General features: G+C 38.9%; 1 protein-coding gene across 1 annotated transcript in view; it reads right to left on the bottom strand.

Moving 5' to 3' along the window:
* Positions 1-18,788, bottom strand: part of CNOT1 (CCR4-NOT transcription complex subunit 1) — a 93,740-nt gene that overhangs the window by 8,188 nt on the left and 66,764 nt on the right. Inside the window, exons 27-43 of the mRNA XM_037729268.1 lie at positions 18,372-18,482; positions 17,884-17,961; positions 17,533-17,710; positions 16,567-16,697; positions 14,826-15,122; positions 13,673-13,813; positions 13,476-13,580; positions 12,752-12,871; positions 11,072-11,263; positions 10,084-10,226; positions 9,446-9,554; positions 9,179-9,348; positions 7,698-7,929; positions 5,231-5,479; positions 3,933-4,096; positions 3,659-3,776; positions 1,633-1,734 (exon numbers count right to left, since the gene is read on the bottom strand). Coding sequence (XP_037585196.1) covers positions 1,633-1,734; positions 3,659-3,776; positions 3,933-4,096; positions 5,231-5,479; positions 7,698-7,929; positions 9,179-9,348; positions 9,446-9,554; positions 10,084-10,226; positions 11,072-11,263; positions 12,752-12,871; positions 13,476-13,580; positions 13,673-13,813; positions 14,826-15,122; positions 16,567-16,697; positions 17,533-17,710; positions 17,884-17,961; positions 18,372-18,482 — 2,640 coding nt within the window. The remainder of the gene's footprint in view (positions 1-1,632; positions 1,735-3,658; positions 3,777-3,932; positions 4,097-5,230; positions 5,480-7,697; positions 7,930-9,178; positions 9,349-9,445; positions 9,555-10,083; positions 10,227-11,071; positions 11,264-12,751; positions 12,872-13,475; positions 13,581-13,672; positions 13,814-14,825; positions 15,123-16,566; positions 16,698-17,532; positions 17,711-17,883; positions 17,962-18,371; positions 18,483-18,788) is intronic.

Raw genomic sequence — 18,788 nt, 5'->3', positions numbered from 1 at the left:
AAAAAAAAAAAAAAAAAAGAACTAATGAAAACCAAAGAAAGCAAAGTAAAAGCATATAATAAATTTTGTAAAGTACTGAAAAGGGAGGAAATCAAAGCCCAAGTTAGTTATTATAAAAGATTAATCAACTGATAAACCCTAACCAAGACTAGTAGAGAAAATACAAAAATTACTAATGTCAGGAATGACATTACAGATCCTACAGTCATGAAAAATAGTTTTAGAACATTAAACGATTTTATGCCCATAAACTGACAATTCAGATAGGTGAAAGATAGAACAACTTACCACGTTGAGACATGCAAAAATTTCCTACACCAAGTCACAAAAAGGAACTTTTTAACAGAAGTTTAAAAATCTACAGTTTTGACTACAATAAGTTTTAAAGCTTCTGTTCCTCAAAAAACACTTCAACCTTCCTTTAAGGGAGGTAAAGCACAAGCTGTGAGAGTGGGACATGTCTGAATATGTAATAACAAAGGGCTTGTATTTAGAATATATAAAGAATTACTTAATACATAAAAATACAAACAAGAGCCAAAAGACTGGAAAAAGAGCATCACAAAAAGGTGATGGTGATATCCACAGCTGATCTATACATGAAAACCTCATTAAGAAATCATCAAGGAGGCCCGGTGCAGTGGCTTATGCCTATAATCCCAGCACTTTGGAAGGCTGAGGTGGACTGCTCACTTAAAGTCAGGAGTTTGAGACAAGCATGACCAACATGATGAAACCCCATGTCTACTAAATACACAAAAAATTAGCCAGGCGTGGTGACACATGCCTGTAGTCCCAGCTACTAGGGAAGCTGAGGCACAAGTATCACTTGAACCTGGGAGGCAGAAGTTTAGTAACTCGGATTGTGCCACTGCACTCCAGCCTGGGTTTTCAGAGAGACTCTGACTCCGCACCCCGCCCCCCACCCAAAAAAAAAAAAAAGAGAGAGAGAGAGAAATCATCAAGGAAATGCAAATTAAATCCACAAAGAGATCTCACAGTATAACTTCCAAAAAGGCTAAAATGAAAAACAGACAATACCAAGTATGGCAAGATGTGGGAAAAACAGTAACTCTTCTGTGCTGTTCAAAAGTGTAAACTGGTACAAACACTGTAAAGCTGCAGTATCTTCTAAAGTTGAACATACAAACACTTGTACAATTTGGGTGCTGGTTATTCAAGTACATTTGATTTCTGCACTTTTCTGAATTAATGTATGTCGTCTTAAATGCTTAATAAAAACAAAACAAGGCCTCAGACTCCTGAAGTGTACTTTGTTTTAAGATCTCAAAGTAGCCGGGCGTGGTGGCTCAAGCCTGTAATCCCAGCACTTTGGGAGGCCAAGGCGGGTGGATCACGAGGTCAGGAGATCAAGACCATCCTGGTCAACTTGGTGAAACCCCGTCTCTACTAAAAAAAATACAAAAAATTAGCTGGGCATGGTGGTGCGTGCCTATAATCCCAGCTACTCAGGAGGCTGAGGCAGGAGAATTGCCTGAACCCAGGAGGCGGAGGTTGCGGTGAGCCGAGATCGCGCCATTGCACTCCAGCCTGGTAACATGAGTGAAACTCCGTCTCAAAAAAAAAAGATCTCAAAGTTATTTTAATTTATAATAAATCCAAGTTAATTACCTTGTAGAGGATTTGCATAGGTTTGGTGAGTTCCACATTTCTAAGGAAAGGAGCTAAATATTTGAATAAATCAATCAGTAGCTGTGCATACATAGGCCACCCCTGAAAGAAAGAAATATACATGAGTCATAATTATACTCAGCTGTTTTTCAACCACTAGAAGTCACCCAAGCAGCTACACTGACTTATTTTCTTCATGCTAATGTAAGTAGAGAATACTAACGGTGTACCTCTACTAAAGATTGGCATTAAAGGCCGGGCACAGTGGCTCACGCCTGTAATCCCAGTACTTTAGGAGGCCGAGGCGGGTGGGTGGATCACCTGAGGTCAGGAGTTCAAGACCAGCCAGGCCAACATGGTGAAACCACATGTCTACTAAAAATGCAAAAAATTAGCCGGGCATGGTGGCAGGCACCTGTAATCCCAGCTACTTGGGAGGCTGAGGCAGGAGAATTGCTTGAACCTGGGAGGTGAAGGTTGCAGTGAGCCGAGATCATGCCATTGCACTCCAGCCTGGGCAACAAGAGTGAAACTCCATCTCAAAAAAAAGAAAAAAAAAAAAAAAAGATTGGCATTTAAAAGGACTTAAGTTATTATGAAGATAGTGAGAAATAATATTTGAAACAAACAACTGGCTCCAGAGATTTCAAGACATAATGATCTCTGTGTGCTTGTAGCAAAATTTAAAAAGGGAGGATGAAACCTTGAGGAAACTTCTGATAGAACACAAAACAGTCAACTGCATAAACTAACAAGAAATCTGTTTTCTTAATTCCTTATTGAGTCTCAATCATTTCTTCTCCCTCTTGCAACCCAACTCTTGGCAAATAATCTTGTTAAGTCCACAACATGAATCCTCTATTTTCAGACAAAGTTGGCTTGCTCACCCTTTCACAACCATACAATGAATTATTGGATAATTGTATTTCATATGTTGTGTTTCTTCCTCCTAGAATGCTGGTCTCCACCAAAGAAAACCAACTTCATTTAAGGGCTATTTCACCTTCCTTTTTTTTGTCAAGTTCCCTCCATATTACATAGCAGTCACATTTCTTTTGATCCGAAGGGCCAAATAATGGTAGTTTCTGCAGTATTCATTTGCCAATTTAATTCCAAGATGGGAGGAAAAAAAACTTCTCATGTTAACTGTATTGTATTACCAATTAAATTAAGAACTCTTTAACAGAACTTGATCATAATCCTTCAAAATAAAGTAGTCCAGTAGACCTCAGCCTTAAGTGTGAGAACTTCAGCATTTAAGAGTGAAAATCTATAAAACCAACAAGCTCCAGAGCCCTATTACCCAGAGATTTATTCAGATATTTAGGAGGGCACACATGGATTTTAACTTTAAAAAAAAAAACTGGCAGGGCACAGTGGCTGATGCCTGTAATCCCAGCACCTTAGGAGGCCAAGGCAGGTGGATCACGAGATTAGGAGTTCGAGACCAGCCTGGCCAGGATGGTGAAACCCCGTCTCTACTAAGAATACAAAAATTAACCAGGCACAGTGGTAGGCGGCTGTAAACCCAGCTACTTGGGAGGCTGAGGCAGAAGTGCTTGAACCAGGGAGGTGGAGGTTACAGTGAGCCGAGATTGCACCACTGCACTCTAGCCTGGGCAACAGAGCAGGACTCCGTCTCTAAATAAGTAAAAACAATACCCCTTCCCCCTCTCCCCCTAAAAAAAACCCTTTACTGACAAATATATAAATCATTCTGTGCATACAGAAGCAAAACATTTTAAGCGAAAGAAAGGAAAAAAATAAATAAAACCTTGAGAGACTGACACAGGTGACCCACAACTGACTTGAAGCAGCAACACCTAATCACTGAGGAATGGCTTTCAGGCAGAGGCAGTCAGGTACTTGGTTAAACCTCTCTCAAGACTTGAGTGAACAATAAACAGAACTCTCAACTAAGTTTGGAAGAAGTATAATGACTACTAAATGCTAATAGAAATCTATAGGCAGTGCTGATAAGCCCATGTAGTTATAGTCTTATACAGGAGATAAACTGCAGCCACACCTTCTGCTGTGGCGTATGTGCCAGCATTCTTGCAATAAATATCCGATGGGAAATCAGTTCAAGCCAGGCATATACAAAGCCAGGAGCTTTGGTAGGCCTCAAGATGTGGAATGTATTGCTGAAAGAAGAAAAACCTTAGTCAGAAGCACGGTCCAACTTAAAAACAGTGAACAGCACATGAACGAAGGCTCAAAGGGCTCAAGGGTTCTATTCCTACAATTTTACTATATTAATCCAGCAAACCTTAACACGAAATCTCAAACACAATACTCACCAGAAAGCTGTAAGTGTCTGAAAATTAATGGTTTCCAACACATGCTCAGGTGCATTGAGTTCCAAGAGCAGCATGATAAAAATTCGATGGTAAGGAAGCTGCTGAAATTCACTCTGACGAACATCATGATCCTGAAGGAGAACTCCCACTACTATACCAAGGACCTATATAAAACACAAATTAGAGCTTATTAATCATTCGATAATTCACTCACCACTTTGAAGTCATGCTTTTTAAACTTTGTATTCTTAAACCCGACAAAAAGGAATGCATATATGCCATTTGAATACAAAATTACATGCTGGTAGCCGATGGGGCCATCAATTGGTTTTACTCAGCCTTCAGTGTTTTGTTTGTTTCCCTGAATTTCAACAGCCTTGGACCACACCTGAATATTTGCTACCAATGGCCAATGGTTTTTCTTCAGCTCTAGAAATCAGGAAGGCCCCTTATATTTCACCATGTTAACAGAATATAACAATCTAATTCTTCTGGTCTGACAAGAAGTTGATATATGGCAGTAATTTACATTTGTCTTGGCATTTAGTAGGTAGGGGGCAGTAAGCTGTTAGGTTGCAGAGATCCCATTCCACTTGACTTGCCCACTGAACAGTGAGGGACTTGAAGAACACATCTCTTAATTTCCCAAATCCAAAATCAAAGTCCATTTTTACACATTTTTTTGTACTGTTTAAATATTCAAATTTCCAGGAACTCTGCTGTGTACATCAAGCCAATGACTAATGTCACTCATGTACTTGAGCTGCCAGTCTATCAGAAGGCACTTCTAGCCACCCACTCACAGTGATTCTCTGTATGAGGCAAATTTGTATTAGTCAATACCAAGTATTAACATTGAAATACATTATGATCTCTTTCTTTTTATACTTCAGTTAAGGCACTATATTCTATTTCTAAGACACGGCGGTCTACAAATTTAATTCAAGAACAGAAAAAAGGCATCAACAAAATGTTTTGAGGAAGGGTTGGCCCCAATAGGGTTAAGAACCACTGATGTGGTCGGGCATGGTGGCTCATGCCTATAATCCCAGCACCTTCAGAAGCCCAGGCAAGCAGATCACTTGAGGCCAGGAGTTCAAGATCAGCCTGGGCAACATGTTGAGACCCTGTCTCTACTAAAACTAGAACATTCTAGACATCAAGACTAATGCCTGTATTCCCAGCTACTTGGGAGGCATCCATTCTTGGTGACACAGTGATGCTCTCTCGAAAAAAAGAAGAAAAAAAAAACACCCTAGAGATGTAGACTAAGACTAAGGCAAGAAAAGATTTCAGACCTTGTTCAGCAGATTAATCTTTGTGACAGTGTTGGTGGCCTCCCCTGAGTGTTTCACGAGCAGTGCAATGAGTCGAACAAAGGCATCCAGGTTGTGATAGCACTTGGCTCGGATCATAGTGGGATTAGCAGCAGGATTGTGCTGCTGCTCAGCTTGAGCACGGTAACTGATTTCAACACACATTTCAGTACACAGACGAAAGAACCGTGTTATGAGATCATCAGTCTTTAGTATTCCTTGCTGGTGCATCTACCACAGGAACAAAAAACAGAGACACAATGAGATAACACACAAATAAACTTCATATACCTTTAATTTTCATGTTAAAAGTATACTCTCATTTGTTCCTACTGTCATATTTCTAATTCTTACATTGTAAAAAATGTGTCATCAGGAGAATTATTTTCCCATTAAGGTGCCATGACAGAATTCATCCAGTTTTTAGAAGAGAGAAGATGGAAACCGACAGATAATATCATGGCAATTTGGATCAGGTCACCACAAAATAATGTGGAAAATTAACCATGCAAATAAAATCAACTGTTAGTAACTCTCTAAATCATATTCAGACATTGTGAACTCCAAGGAGGAGACTAAATAACATCTATTTTACTTCCTCACAGAATTTAAGATAATTTACTTCTCAAGGATTTGAAGATAATTTCCACAAACTGATTTAACCAGTAACAAAGCTTTTAAAACTGCAGCTACCCCCAGAAAAATCAGTAATTTGTACAATAGATAAGCGCCAAATGGAAATACATACAAATCTAGTCTAAGTATTTTAATGTAATGAAATGTTATATTAAGTTAAAACAATGTGGGAAATGCAAGTTATTTAAAAGAAAGGAAAAATTAGAAACTATATGACATATACACTAGAACTAATGCATGGCGGGATTGTTATTTGGCTAGTTCTCATCACCCCTTAAAAAAAAAAAAAAGACAACAGTGAAATACACATTAAGGCTACAGAGGAAGAACAGGTCAGTACTCACTAAAGAAAGAAACCAAGCTCAGAAAAAAAACTTCAAGGTTATCTTTAAATTTTTGAAATAACTGTCCCTGATAAGCAGTTAAGACAACTGAACTGGTTAAGACTATGATAATATCGTACCCTTGCTGGGACAGAATGCCAGCATGGCATAAGGACTTTTTGTCTACATTGGTATCTGAAAAACTAACAGAGAGAGAGGAATAAGGACAGAGTGCTGTGATCAAGGAGGAGCAAAAGGAGGAAAGAATTTTCAAAAGGATACGAAACAGGAAAGTGTAATATACTATCTTTTTCAAGAGAAAGAAGAAATGAGAGCAAATAAGCCAACAGGAAGGGCAGAAACAGGTGCCACATCCATACCCATGAAATAGCAATGGTCACAAAGACCAATGGATTCCAATTTCTTCCTTTCAAATTATAAATCAGACTACAAACATGCAGTAACAGCTTTTCAGTAGGGTATGTTTTGTAATTCCCTGGATTCTTTCGGGGAGAAATATACTCAGTATGATTTACTGAGTAACATTCATTTTGAAAAGTAAATCCAATTTCAAATAACTTTTAGAATTCAAGTCAGCCCTTCCACATTCAATTGTCATTTATTTGAAAAGAGACCTGATTTGTCACCTTTCTTTACCAATATACCTCAATTTTGGGTTCAGTTTGAAGAAATTTAATGGTCAATCTGCAGAAATAAGCAGATAACTCGCCCTGAAAAAAACATCACAGCAGTTCTAATATAGGAAATTCCAAGGTCAATTCAGTTAAAGTACCACTCTTGCCAAGTTATAACTGGGACACATGGACTTAATGGGTCTGATTCCCTCACAGTCGCTGAAAGGAGCCAGTGACAATCAAAAACAGAATGCTAAATGGTACTATGGCTCCCTTTTCATGTTCATCCTATTCACAAACATTCCTGATTTTCAGCTAGGAGCTTTGATCCTAACACTTTAACTCAAAAGTCCAATTTGCATTAAATCTAATGAAAAGAAATACTTGAAATTATTTTCCAAAAAAAAGTCACTATGTTTAAATAAATATTTAAACTAGAAAATACCTTAAAACACTCTACCATTTAAATAGTTAAGCATTTTGTTTTGTTGTATCTTTTTAATGTGGGCTACTGTGAGAATTTTACATATTTATTAGCCCACGGTCCCATCAGTGCTAGTAAAATTACATTTGGCAGTTTCATTATTCATTATCTGACCCATTGTACTTTGTAGCTGTGACAACTGAAATGGAATATACAGAACCAACAATGGGCAGGAAACGTTGACTTTATTGCTTAGTGATCAACCATGAGAAAACAGGCTATAATTTGACCATATAATGATGACATTTTTTATTTGCATGAGTATGGAAGTAACTGTCTGACAACAGGGAAGTAATACTGAGCTTTAATATTGGAGGCATCACACCCTACTTATGTTGAATAAAAAGCACCTTTCTTTCCAAAAGCTCTACCTGTCCAACAAACGCAGAGAAAGCTTTGGTACTGTCGCGGCCAGCTGCTGCTGAATGGTAGAGATTCACCCATTCCCTCAGAAGATACTCTGCCTTCTCCCTCAGGCCTGGAGGGTCATCGTACTCTGAGGCTTGAGAGATCCCAGAATGCATCATAAAGTTTGGGCCTCCATGAGCACGATCAATCATTGCTTCATAGTTGGATCGCACTACTTCCATCAGCTGGGGCAATCTAATACAATAAATCCATGGTGAAAATCAGTCTACTCATAGTTGTCATTTTACAGACACAGATGGATAAATTACTTATTTAACAGCAACCACAAGAGTGGCTTACCACTTCACTTTACCACTTCCACACTGAAGCAAAACTATCCTTGGTCTCTTCTTATCTGCTTATGAGCACATAACATGCAAATGACTGCCCTCAGTTAAGTTACTTCTTTTTTTTCTTTTTCTCTTTCTGAGACGGAGTTTCACTCATGTTACCCAGGCTGGAGTGCAATGGCGCGATTTCGGCTCACCGCAACCTCCGCCTCCTGGGTTCAGGCAATTCTCCTGCCTCAGCCTCCTGAGTAGCTGGGATTACAGGCACGCACCACCACGCCCAGCTAATTTTTTGTATTTTTAGTAGAGATGGGGTTTCACCATGTTGGCCAGGATGGTCTCGATCTCTTGACCTCGTGATCCACCTGCCTCGGCCTCCCAAAGTGCTGGGATTACAGGCTTGAGCCACCGCGCCAGGCAGTTAAGTTACTTCTTGCCCAAAATATGTGTTCACTGAAATGAAGCTGATGTTCAGAGTCAATAAATATTCGCTGCTTGCCTACTATGTACCATGCTTTCTTTAGGTTACTTCTCTTGATTTTCAATCGTTCTTTGAGAAATTATTTCCTTTTTATATAAGGAATAGGTTGCCAGAGCACGGTGGCTCACGTCTGTAATCCCAGCACTTTGGGAAGCCAAAGCGGGTGGATCGCGAGGTCAAGGGATCGAGACCATCCTGGCCAAGATGGTGAAAAAGTCTCTTTAGAAAAACTAGCTGGGCGTGGTGGCACGTGCCTGTAGTCTCAGCTACTCAGGAAGCTGAGGCAGGAGAATCGCCGGAACCCAAGAAGCAGAGGTTGCAGTGAGCCAAGATTGCACCACTGCATTCCAGCCTGGTGACAAAGTGAGACTCTGTCTTTAAAAAAAAAAAAGTTTAAGGAGGGTAAGTCAATTTGCCTAAAATCAGAAAGCTTTTAAGTGGCATGACCAGGGCTTAAACACAGGACTCTGACACTAAGTCTGGTACCATATGTACTGCTCTACGCCAAAAAGGCTTGGCAGTAAATTAAGCTTTTGCCCTCACCGAAGCTACTCACCCACAGCTTGTTGGTAAAGCAGTTACAACAAGTAATCTTGGTAAGTCTGCACATTCATTCCTAAAGATACTAGGAGACTACTAAATGCACAGGGATCTCAAAGCATTTCATCCTCACCCTTCTGGAGCATTGCCTCTGGAATGAGCATTAATTCTCATGAGGGTTTCAATGGTGTGGAATAGATCTGCCTCGGTAACATGGGCAACGCTCCTTTCATCCACCAGCAGGATTTTCACCAATTGCATAGCAAATGCCACAGCCATGTAGTTTAAACCATTCTCCATTGACTGGCAACACAGAAAACACAATTTAAGAGGGAAAACACTTAAGAGCAAACATACTTCCCGGAGTCCTTTTGTCCCTGCAAGTAAATTCCTTCCATACCTGCGCTAGGTGAAGATCATACTGCTGCATATTAACTAAATGATTGCGAATTAGCAGCTCCACAGCCTCCACATTATATTTATATTCATCCCGACATTCAATTAGGCACCTAGAAAAGGTTCAAATGTCTTTATTCATCTAACCTTTATACAGTATGGCTATACTGTATAAAATAAAGTGCTCATTTTATTCATGGGAATTTGCTCCAAATTAAGAATGCCTTGAGATTCAACACAATCAGTGTCCAAATTTAAAAACAGCCAGTAATGAAACAGAACAACAGATAGCCCAGGTTTTGCTTTCAAATCCTAGGAAACAGAGGATTCCATTTAAGACATTAACGTACTTATACATGAATAACACTTCTGAGAAATCACTAAAACCTTTTAAAACAATGACCTATAATTTATTCCCCAAAACAAGGTACTGGTTTTTTCTATATCCAACATGAGGAGAAGGTAGAGACCAGATGGAAAATAACTACTTAACAATTCTCACCTCTCAGAAGTAGAAAGTCCAAGTGTCCCTCCAATCTACCTACTAGAAAAAAGGGAAACCCCTGGACATAAACAGTGCTATCTATATCGAAAAGGCGATCGTAGTCCAACACTCACAACTATTCCAAGATGGCTACTGACCTTGTGATCTGTTTGTTGCACCATGGAGACCCATATGCCCGGCCATCCTGCAGAGCTTTTAGTACCAAGAGGTGGCATTCCCTGTAGCGCAGCAGCAAGTCAGCATCAGCACCACTTGTGGCATCTAGTAAGCCCTCTACAGCCTATGAGAGAAAGAAAGCGTTCAAAACCATGGAAAATACAGTGCTCAGCCCCAACTATCACAGTCAGAAATCAAATCTCAACGCCCACTACCAAATACCTTCCAAAGCCTCAAGACTGTCCTTTCCACTCTCCAAACATCCTTTTCAGTTGCTTATCACACAGACTCTAAATTCTATCTAGTTAAGTTCATTTTGTGTTCTTCATTTTCATAAAAAGCTCTGCTGTAGTTAAAACCCAAGGCTCCCTACCTATCCTGATCCAAATTCTTGGATCAACCTGTCCCTGAAAATCTAAAGGGCAGCTGGGCTCACTGGCTCATGCCTATAATCCCAACACTTTGGGAGGCTATGGTGTGAGGGCCACTTGAGTTTGAGAATAGCCTGGGCAACAAAGCAAGACCTGTCTCCGCAAAAAAATTAAAAATTAGCTTGGCATGGCAGTGCACACCTGTAATCCCAGCTATTCAAGAGGCTGATGTGGGAAGCTCACGTGAGCCCATGATCACATCACTGTACTCAAGCCTGAGTGACAGAGAGAGACCCTGTCTCTTACATACACACACACACACACACTCTCTCTCTCTCTCACTCAAGCGCTATCTTTTAAAGGTTCTAAAAATCACATTTCTGAAATATCTTTAAGAAAAATATAAAGATTTCCAACGTTACCATTCAAAACTTCCATGACTGCATTCTACACTGGAAAAAAAAAAATCACCTACTTATAGAACTTGATTTCTATTAAGAATTCTTAAATGTAACTGCATAAATATGCAGATGGTGGTGCAAGTCACTGAACGTTTACACACCTAGTATTTTCTACAAGTAATAGCTTAAGAACCAACCTTTTGGAGCAATCCAAGAGCAGCTATGGCATCCCGAGAGTTTCGAGATAAAACTACAACCTCCAAGAGACTTCGAAGAGCCTGAGCTTGCGGGTTCATGGCCAAAGTTGGTGGGATGGCATGCAGATGCTGCTCCAGTTCTGTAATACACTTATCATAAATCTGAGCTACATCATCTGTTGCCCAAGCTTGCTGTTTTAGAGAAGGAAACAACCAACAAGAGACAAAAGAATGTTAAGGTTTTTTATTGACACATGTATCAAACAGAGGTCTATTAATATGTTTACTCCCTTTTTCTTATTTTGACATTCAAACATGGAGGACTTCTTCCATTCCTTCTTCCTGAGCTATTCAGTATTAATACCATCAGGTGGGGCAGTACAAGGCAGGCAAAAGGGAAGAGCTGCTTCATTTGAGACAGGAAAACCTGTCAGACAGCAGCATAATCAAGTGATCGAAGAGATCATCAGTAATAATGAGACAGACTGAGAGCAACACCACCTGTACCATCTACTAAGACATCTACATCCTAAGAAAGTAAGTATTCCAAACCGTGAAAAAATACAATACTCAGTCCAACTGTCAAAGCCTGATAGGACAGAGTAAGAATAGAAGATTACTTCTGAGTTATTCCTATTTTCAAAAAACGCATTACCTGAATCCAGTCATGAGAATACACTGGACAAACAAATCAAACCATTTAGAAAATAATTAGCCTATAATCTTCAGATGTGTTATGGTCATGAACGATTAAAAAAAAAAAAAAAAGTTATCTACACCAGGTAGAACTGAGGGAGACTTAAAAAATAAGACAACGGAAGCAATGTGAAGCAATTCTAAAGTCTTTTAGTACACATTACTGGGACACTTGGTGAAACTTCAATGAGGTCTATGAATTAATTAGATGGAGTAAGGTATTAGTATTCATTTCTGAGCTTAATGGTTGTACCATGGTCACACAGAAAAAAGATTTTGTAAACAAATACAAACCAAAGGATTCAGGAGTGATGGGGACATCAGGTCAGAAACTTACTCAGGGGGAAAGTGTTTTTTCCCTATATTTCAAAGCTTTCTGTAAACACCTTTGAAAATTTTAGGAAATTCTTTTATTTAAAAAGCAGGGGAAGGCTGGGAACAGTGGCTCAGACCTGTAATCCCGGCACTTTGGGAGGCTGAGGTGGGCGATCACTTGAGGTCAGGAATTCAGATCTAGCCTGGGCAACATGGCAAAACCTCATCTTTATAAAAAATACAAAAATTAGCTGAGCATGGTGGCACACGCCTGTAGTACTAGTTCCTCAGGAGGCTGAGGTGGGAGGATCGCTTGAACCTGGGAAGTGGAGGTTGCAATGAGCTAAGATCATGCTACTGCACTCCAGTGTGAGTGACAGAGAAGGACCCTGTCTCAAAAAAATAATTTTAAAAAAGACAGGAAGTTATGATGTTACCATGCAAATTCCCCTAATTTCCCCAAACATTAAAGTTAAATCACCCATGTCAATTTTTTCCTTAATCCCCTATATGTCATACTTAATTGGACAAAAAGAATACCTACAACTCAACAACTATGGGTTTTTCCTATAAATTATGCTCCGAGGAAGCAAGTAAAAAAATATATTAAATGTCAAAAACATTTAAATTAATTGGTAAAACACTCAATTTAATTTAATACACATTTACCTTCATGGGCTGAGCTAAAAATCCTGTGGGCTGACTTAGGTCATTTGTAGGCAAGAAGCCAGGAACATTGCGTGCAAACTCTTCATAAACAGCCAGCTGCTTTGGGTCCACACCACCAACCTTGAAAGAAGAAAACCTATATTGACAGAATTCGCTCAACAATCAAAAGAAATTGTTATGAAAGTGGAAGTCTGCATGTGGGTAAGCACAGAGACACAAGAATCATTACAATATATAACAGCATAATTAAGCATGCATGCACACACAAATGCAGTTCAAAGAGGGCTTCCCATTTCCCTGAATCCTGCTAAGAGTCACCCTCATTTATAAATTATTTGTTTCTCTTGGAAAATGCCTCATATGGGATGATGCCAGTGCAATTCTTCCTTGGAGCTGGTAAACATTATCAGATTTCTCACTGTCTCATTGGGAATAATAAGCAACTATTAATGGGAGAAGCCCAGGCTGGGAAACATGAACACTAGCAGGTACACGGACTCCTGACAGTAGCAGCACTTTGACAAATCTGGAGAAGCAGGGGCATTTAGAGCTATTTCATACCCGCTCCACAGGCAGCTATTAAGTGAAATGCTATCAAGTTAAGATGTTTTCTCATAAACAACATTTAACCCTGCTGTCCTAGTCCCATTAAGGAGTTCAATCAACAAGAACATTCAAAATAAAGCAAAGATGGAGCAGGGAGAGACAGAGCCCCAATTCTCACTTTCAGCCTGATTTGCTCTGGCATCCGTTCGGCTTGATAAGTTAAGACGACAGGATCACAGTATCTGCGTCCTTCTTGCCTAGCATGTTTTCTCAGCTCAAATTCCTGCAAACAAAAAAAGTCACTGAGGTTCTTGTTATAAGGCACTTCTTTAAATTAAAAAAGAAAATCTTAAAAGGCAAATTCTAAACACTTACAGTTGCTAATCTCTTGTCCATCTCAGGGCCTGCTTTTTCTACTGCGGTCTTCTGAATAAAACAGCAAGCCAACTCACAATTGTCCTGAGCTAATTGAGCAGCTGCCTGATCCATCATCTCCCTTTGTTGTGGGGAAGCAGTCTATTAATGGGGAGGGGGAAATTGAAGGAAAAAGACTTGAAAGTTGGCGTGGACAGACAGGATAGTAGAAAATACAGTGCATTTGGCAAATGCATTTTAAATTATGGCTCTACTTATAAATCAGCTGTGATCTTGAAATAGTCTTAATTGCTTCCTCACTTGCAAGATAAAAATACCCTATACACCTTATCAGTTTACTGTGAATATGCCTTAAAATCACTAAAGTAGGCCAAGCGTGGTGGCTCATGCCTGTAATCCCAGCACTTTGGGAGGCCAATGCAGGTAGATCACTTGAGGCCAGGAATTTCAGACCAGCCTAGCCAATGAGGCAAAACCCTGTCTCTACTAAATAAATACATAAATCAGCTGGGCGTGGTAGCACATGCCTGTAATCCCAGCTACTTGGGAGGCTGAAGCATGAGAATCACTTGAACCCAAGAGGTGGAGGATGCAGTGAGCTGAAATTATACCAATGTACTCTAGCCTAGGCTACAGAGTGAGATCCTATCTCATGAAACAAATGTTAAAAACAAACAAAAAATCAATAAAGCAGTAAACAAATCATTAATCATGATATCTGAATTATTAACCATGGTATCTGAGAGTCAAAACTAGTAACTGAATTATTTGAAGAAGGTATGTACACATGCAAAATCACTTTAGTTCATTTTATAATGGCCTTCTCAAACAGCTTTAATTAATTCTTCCTGGTTAACAGAAATGAGATTGTTAGATAATATATTCCTTTTTAAATCTTTATTTAAACCAACAAATATTTGGGTATCTACTATCTGACGAACATTGTGTTAAGGATATAACAGCCCCCCCAAAAAAAAAACAGACACGATGTTTTGCCTCACAGAATTACAATCTAAGATGATGGAAGACATCAAACAAATATGGTGATTATTAAGAATAAGTGGTAAAGTCCAGTGCCACATACAGGCACAGAAAAAAATTTTTACGAACAGTAATAAATTTTGTACCTACACCAAGGAAATAGCCAACTTACACGAAGGGCTGAGGCAAAACTGTTTTTTAGGTTGGTAGATATGCTCATGAGCAAAGGTTCTCTGCATGTAATCATAGCCATTCCAGCTGTCAAGTTACGCATCATGTGATGAGCTGCTATTCGCATTCGAGATTCCTCCGAATCCAGAGCAAAATCCTTCCTGACTATTTGCTCACAAGTAGTCATGGCAATCTTAATTGATCGATCCACCACAGGATGGACTAATTCCTGGACAGCCCGTTCAATTGCCTGACGCACACACTGCTTCAACTGTGGATGGGCCTGAAACAAGGGAATCTGGGGGATTGGGGAGGACAAAGTCAACACCTTGTTTAAATAAGACAATCCAATTCCTACTGGCAATCACACTCATGATTTTGTAAATCAAGGTTAACCAAAAATTACCAGTTTCTACTTAAAATTAACCAATGGAAAAATTCAAGTAACAGAAATTGGCCTCCAGTATTCAGCATACCCTGTGACACACAATGACAGGTATGTCTATTTTTTTAGTCCAAGTTTAATGAATAAATTGTTCATTATAACATGCATTAACTACTTAAAGACACACTACTGGCCTACTTAAAAATTTGTGGCTAAAGTACTCTTAAAGCAACTTCTCTACTAGCTTGGGAAAATATAAAAAGAATAAAGTTTATAGAAAAAAACTTCCTACAAAAACTATTAAAATTAAAATTAATTCATCAGATTAGTGATCATTTTACAGTACCCACTGAAATGTTTGGCTTCACTTGAAAGACTGTTTCTAGTCTTTTACTGCAGGTATAAATTATGCCCCAAAACTTACCTGGTCCCTTTAACTTACTGAATTTGTTATTTAAAAAAAAAAAAATTAAACCAGCATATAATAGTGTTCAGGTCACTGATGAATCACAATTTTAGATCTAGGTGTCCCACTGTCTCCCACTCCATCCCCCTAAACTAAGTATGTCTACAGGGATAGGAGTGGGGGGACAAGGTTAAAATAATTTCTCTGATAACCTTCCAATTCGTTTTAATACAAAATGTTCAATGTATTTATTAATGTTACTCTTGTATTTGTGAACATTTTCAGTTTCTAAAAAGTAATGACCATGAAAACTCCATTCAACTGATTCTGGATTATATGTTAAGTAGAAAAGGGCTAAATAAAGATAACAATAAAATGTCCCCTTGAATGTACAAAGCAAATACTAAGTATAGGGAAAAGGACTGATGAAAGGTCATCTTACATGACCTTATTGTGTATCAGACCTCCTTCTAGAACCAGGCCACAGCAACATAACTCAAATCACTAAGTCCTACTTCAAGATCATAGCCTAGAAATTTTATACACAGGCACAATCAGCTTATTTCCAGCCTTTGGCTAGAAGAAATGGTTTATTGTAGAAGGCTAAAGTGACATGATAAAGAAAATAAAAAGCAAAAAGCTATGGTATATACATTAAACATCTTTTACTCTGTGTAAGGAATTCCTAAAGAGTGTGATTATATTCAGCTAAATTTTAGTATCATGGGTTTGAATATGAGGAACCAATATAACCTACATCTGGTCACTCTACTTTTTAAGGGAAGAAAAAAAATCCCAACTGAACTACACAGCAGTTCTAGATCTCCATCCTCTCTGACAAACTCTACAATCTAGGAATCCAGAGGGAAAGGCAAAGAGCTGAAGAAAAGGTGACCAAAGTTTACCTTATCACAAACTAGAAGCTGGGAGAATGGAGGAGTGTTTACTTACTGTTGGATTTAGAGTAATGTGGGGTGCCAGGCCCGCAAGGGAATAGACATTGATGTCATGGTAACTGTACTGTGGCTGTGGTGGAACCGTGGCTGTACAAGTGGTGTTGGTAGCTGGTGTAGTAGAAGTTGCTAAATGTAAAGTAATAAAGAGATTTGAAAAGTACATTTATTGACTTTACTATAAAATTAGCTTAATATTACTAAGTGCTCATTATCTAATTAAACTAATTAAATTGGGGATGAGGGGAGGATGTAGCAGGACTATTTTTCCCTCCCTGGAAGGGAAATTGTTATTATAACAGAGATACATAACGAAGCATGTAAAACTATGTCAGTGGCAGTGTCCCACACAACAGAAACCAACTGAGCAGCCATGCCACAATATCAGGGCCAAGTCCCACAAACTTGGTCTATATTACAGATGTCTGTTTTCAACCTAGCCTGTTCCTTGGTTTATGTGGGGATTCTGAGCTGCTGAGAACTGAGAAAGAAAGAAAAGCTCAGTTTATTGTAACCACAACTCCCAGTCAATCAATTGTCCTGTACCCTTCTCCCATCTTCTTCCTGTAGATAAAATAGTCCATTCCCTTGGCAAATCAAGCAGCTCTGGCCATCCCCAGATTTAAGTGATTAACAGACCATCATCATATGCAGTTATTTCTGGGACTTCACACAACAAAGGAGATAATCTGATCTAGCCTCCTCTTCAACAAGAGATGAGAAGCAACTGATTAAATCTCATTTAGTTAATATTATGCATGAACTGCCAGGATGGAATCTAAGAAGGTAACACAAGGCCTAGTTATTACTTTTGCTTGATAATTAGAAGGCTCGCCAAAAAGTATACAAAGTTTCACCACAACATTATGTGAGAAATTACAGTTTGCTATATACGTGGACATGTACCATTTAAGAGAATATCCTGGCTAACAGGAAGCCTTCTTTGACTAATTAGCACACTTACTTGTGGTTGTGATAGGAGGGAGTTCTTCCGGCTGCTTCACATCTTTCTTTGGAGCAGAAAGTTGCTCATCTAAATTCTTCAGGCGATCTTTATCCTTTAGGAGGTTTCCAGGCTTTAGCTCATTTATGTCTAATGCAAGGTTTTTGCAGAGGACCTCAATTTCAAACTTCAAGTTTAACTGCATAGTTCAAGAATTGGATTAGAATTTTTAAAACAAAATTTAAGTTTTCTTCATAATTTACTCTACTTGCAGTTATTATAGTACTTCCCCCAAAATACCACGCATTCACTATAAGTTTCAATAATGTGAAGACAAAGAATTTTCCAGAGGACAAGGAAGTAGTAAATTACCTTTAAGTCATGCTCCTGATGTAGCTCAGCTAATACATTCATAATTGCCATTGTCCAAGGGTTTGGTGGCCTAAAAACCTAAAGAAAAGCTATTATGTTAAGTTGGCCCAAAAGGTGTCCTTTAATTTGGATTATTTAAAACAATTCAACACAACATAAAGGGGTAGGGGGAATAAAAGAAACAAAAAACAAGAATTTAAAAATAACCAAAAATAAACACTTATACTTGTGTAGCCAGAAGAAAACCCCTAGCCTTCTCACCTATATCACATTTCAAAAACAAAACAAAAAAAACCCCAAAGCCAACCATTACAATCTTTCCTATTTCACCCAGCCTCTCAAATTGGAAATCCAAGTGCCATAATGATAGGAAAACAGACTTAACTAGCTTTACCTCACAAGAACTAAGGATATAATCTCCTGACCTAGTGCTAAAACAAAACAATGCTTAGAAATTAGCCATGAATAAAATATTAGAATCTACTCACCACACTACGAATGCTAGACTCTAAGACTTTGGCAACAAAGGGCACTACATAGAGCAATTCTTGTTGTCCTTTAACATAAGCCTCTAGCAGCAATGATTTCACATCCAAGTCCTAGAGTAAGAAAAATACTTTCAAAAGCTGGGAATATACTCCCAGAAACCATTATAATGTAACCGAAGTAAAGTATTCTGCCAAGCTCATCCCCAAAACGGCAATCAAAATAATGTCTAGTCCTTGCCTTACAAAAAGGGGCGACAATTCAAAACTTGAGCCAAAATCTTATAAAACCACAGTAATAGGGCGTGGCTCAAGCCTGTAATCCCAGCACTTTGGGAGGCCGAGGCGGGTGGATCACAAGGTCAAGAGATCGAGACCATCCTGGTCAACATGGTGAAACCCCGTCTCTACTAAAAATAC

Source organism: Cebus imitator, unplaced genomic scaffold (assembly GCF_001604975.1).
Source record: "Cebus imitator isolate Cc_AM_T3 unplaced genomic scaffold, Cebus_imitator-1.0 Scaffold297, whole genome shotgun sequence".
Classification (NCBI taxonomy): domain Eukaryota; kingdom Metazoa; phylum Chordata; class Mammalia; order Primates; family Cebidae; genus Cebus; species Cebus imitator.
Note: the sequence above shows the minus strand (reverse complement) of the source record. Positions and strands in the feature narration are given on the sequence as shown.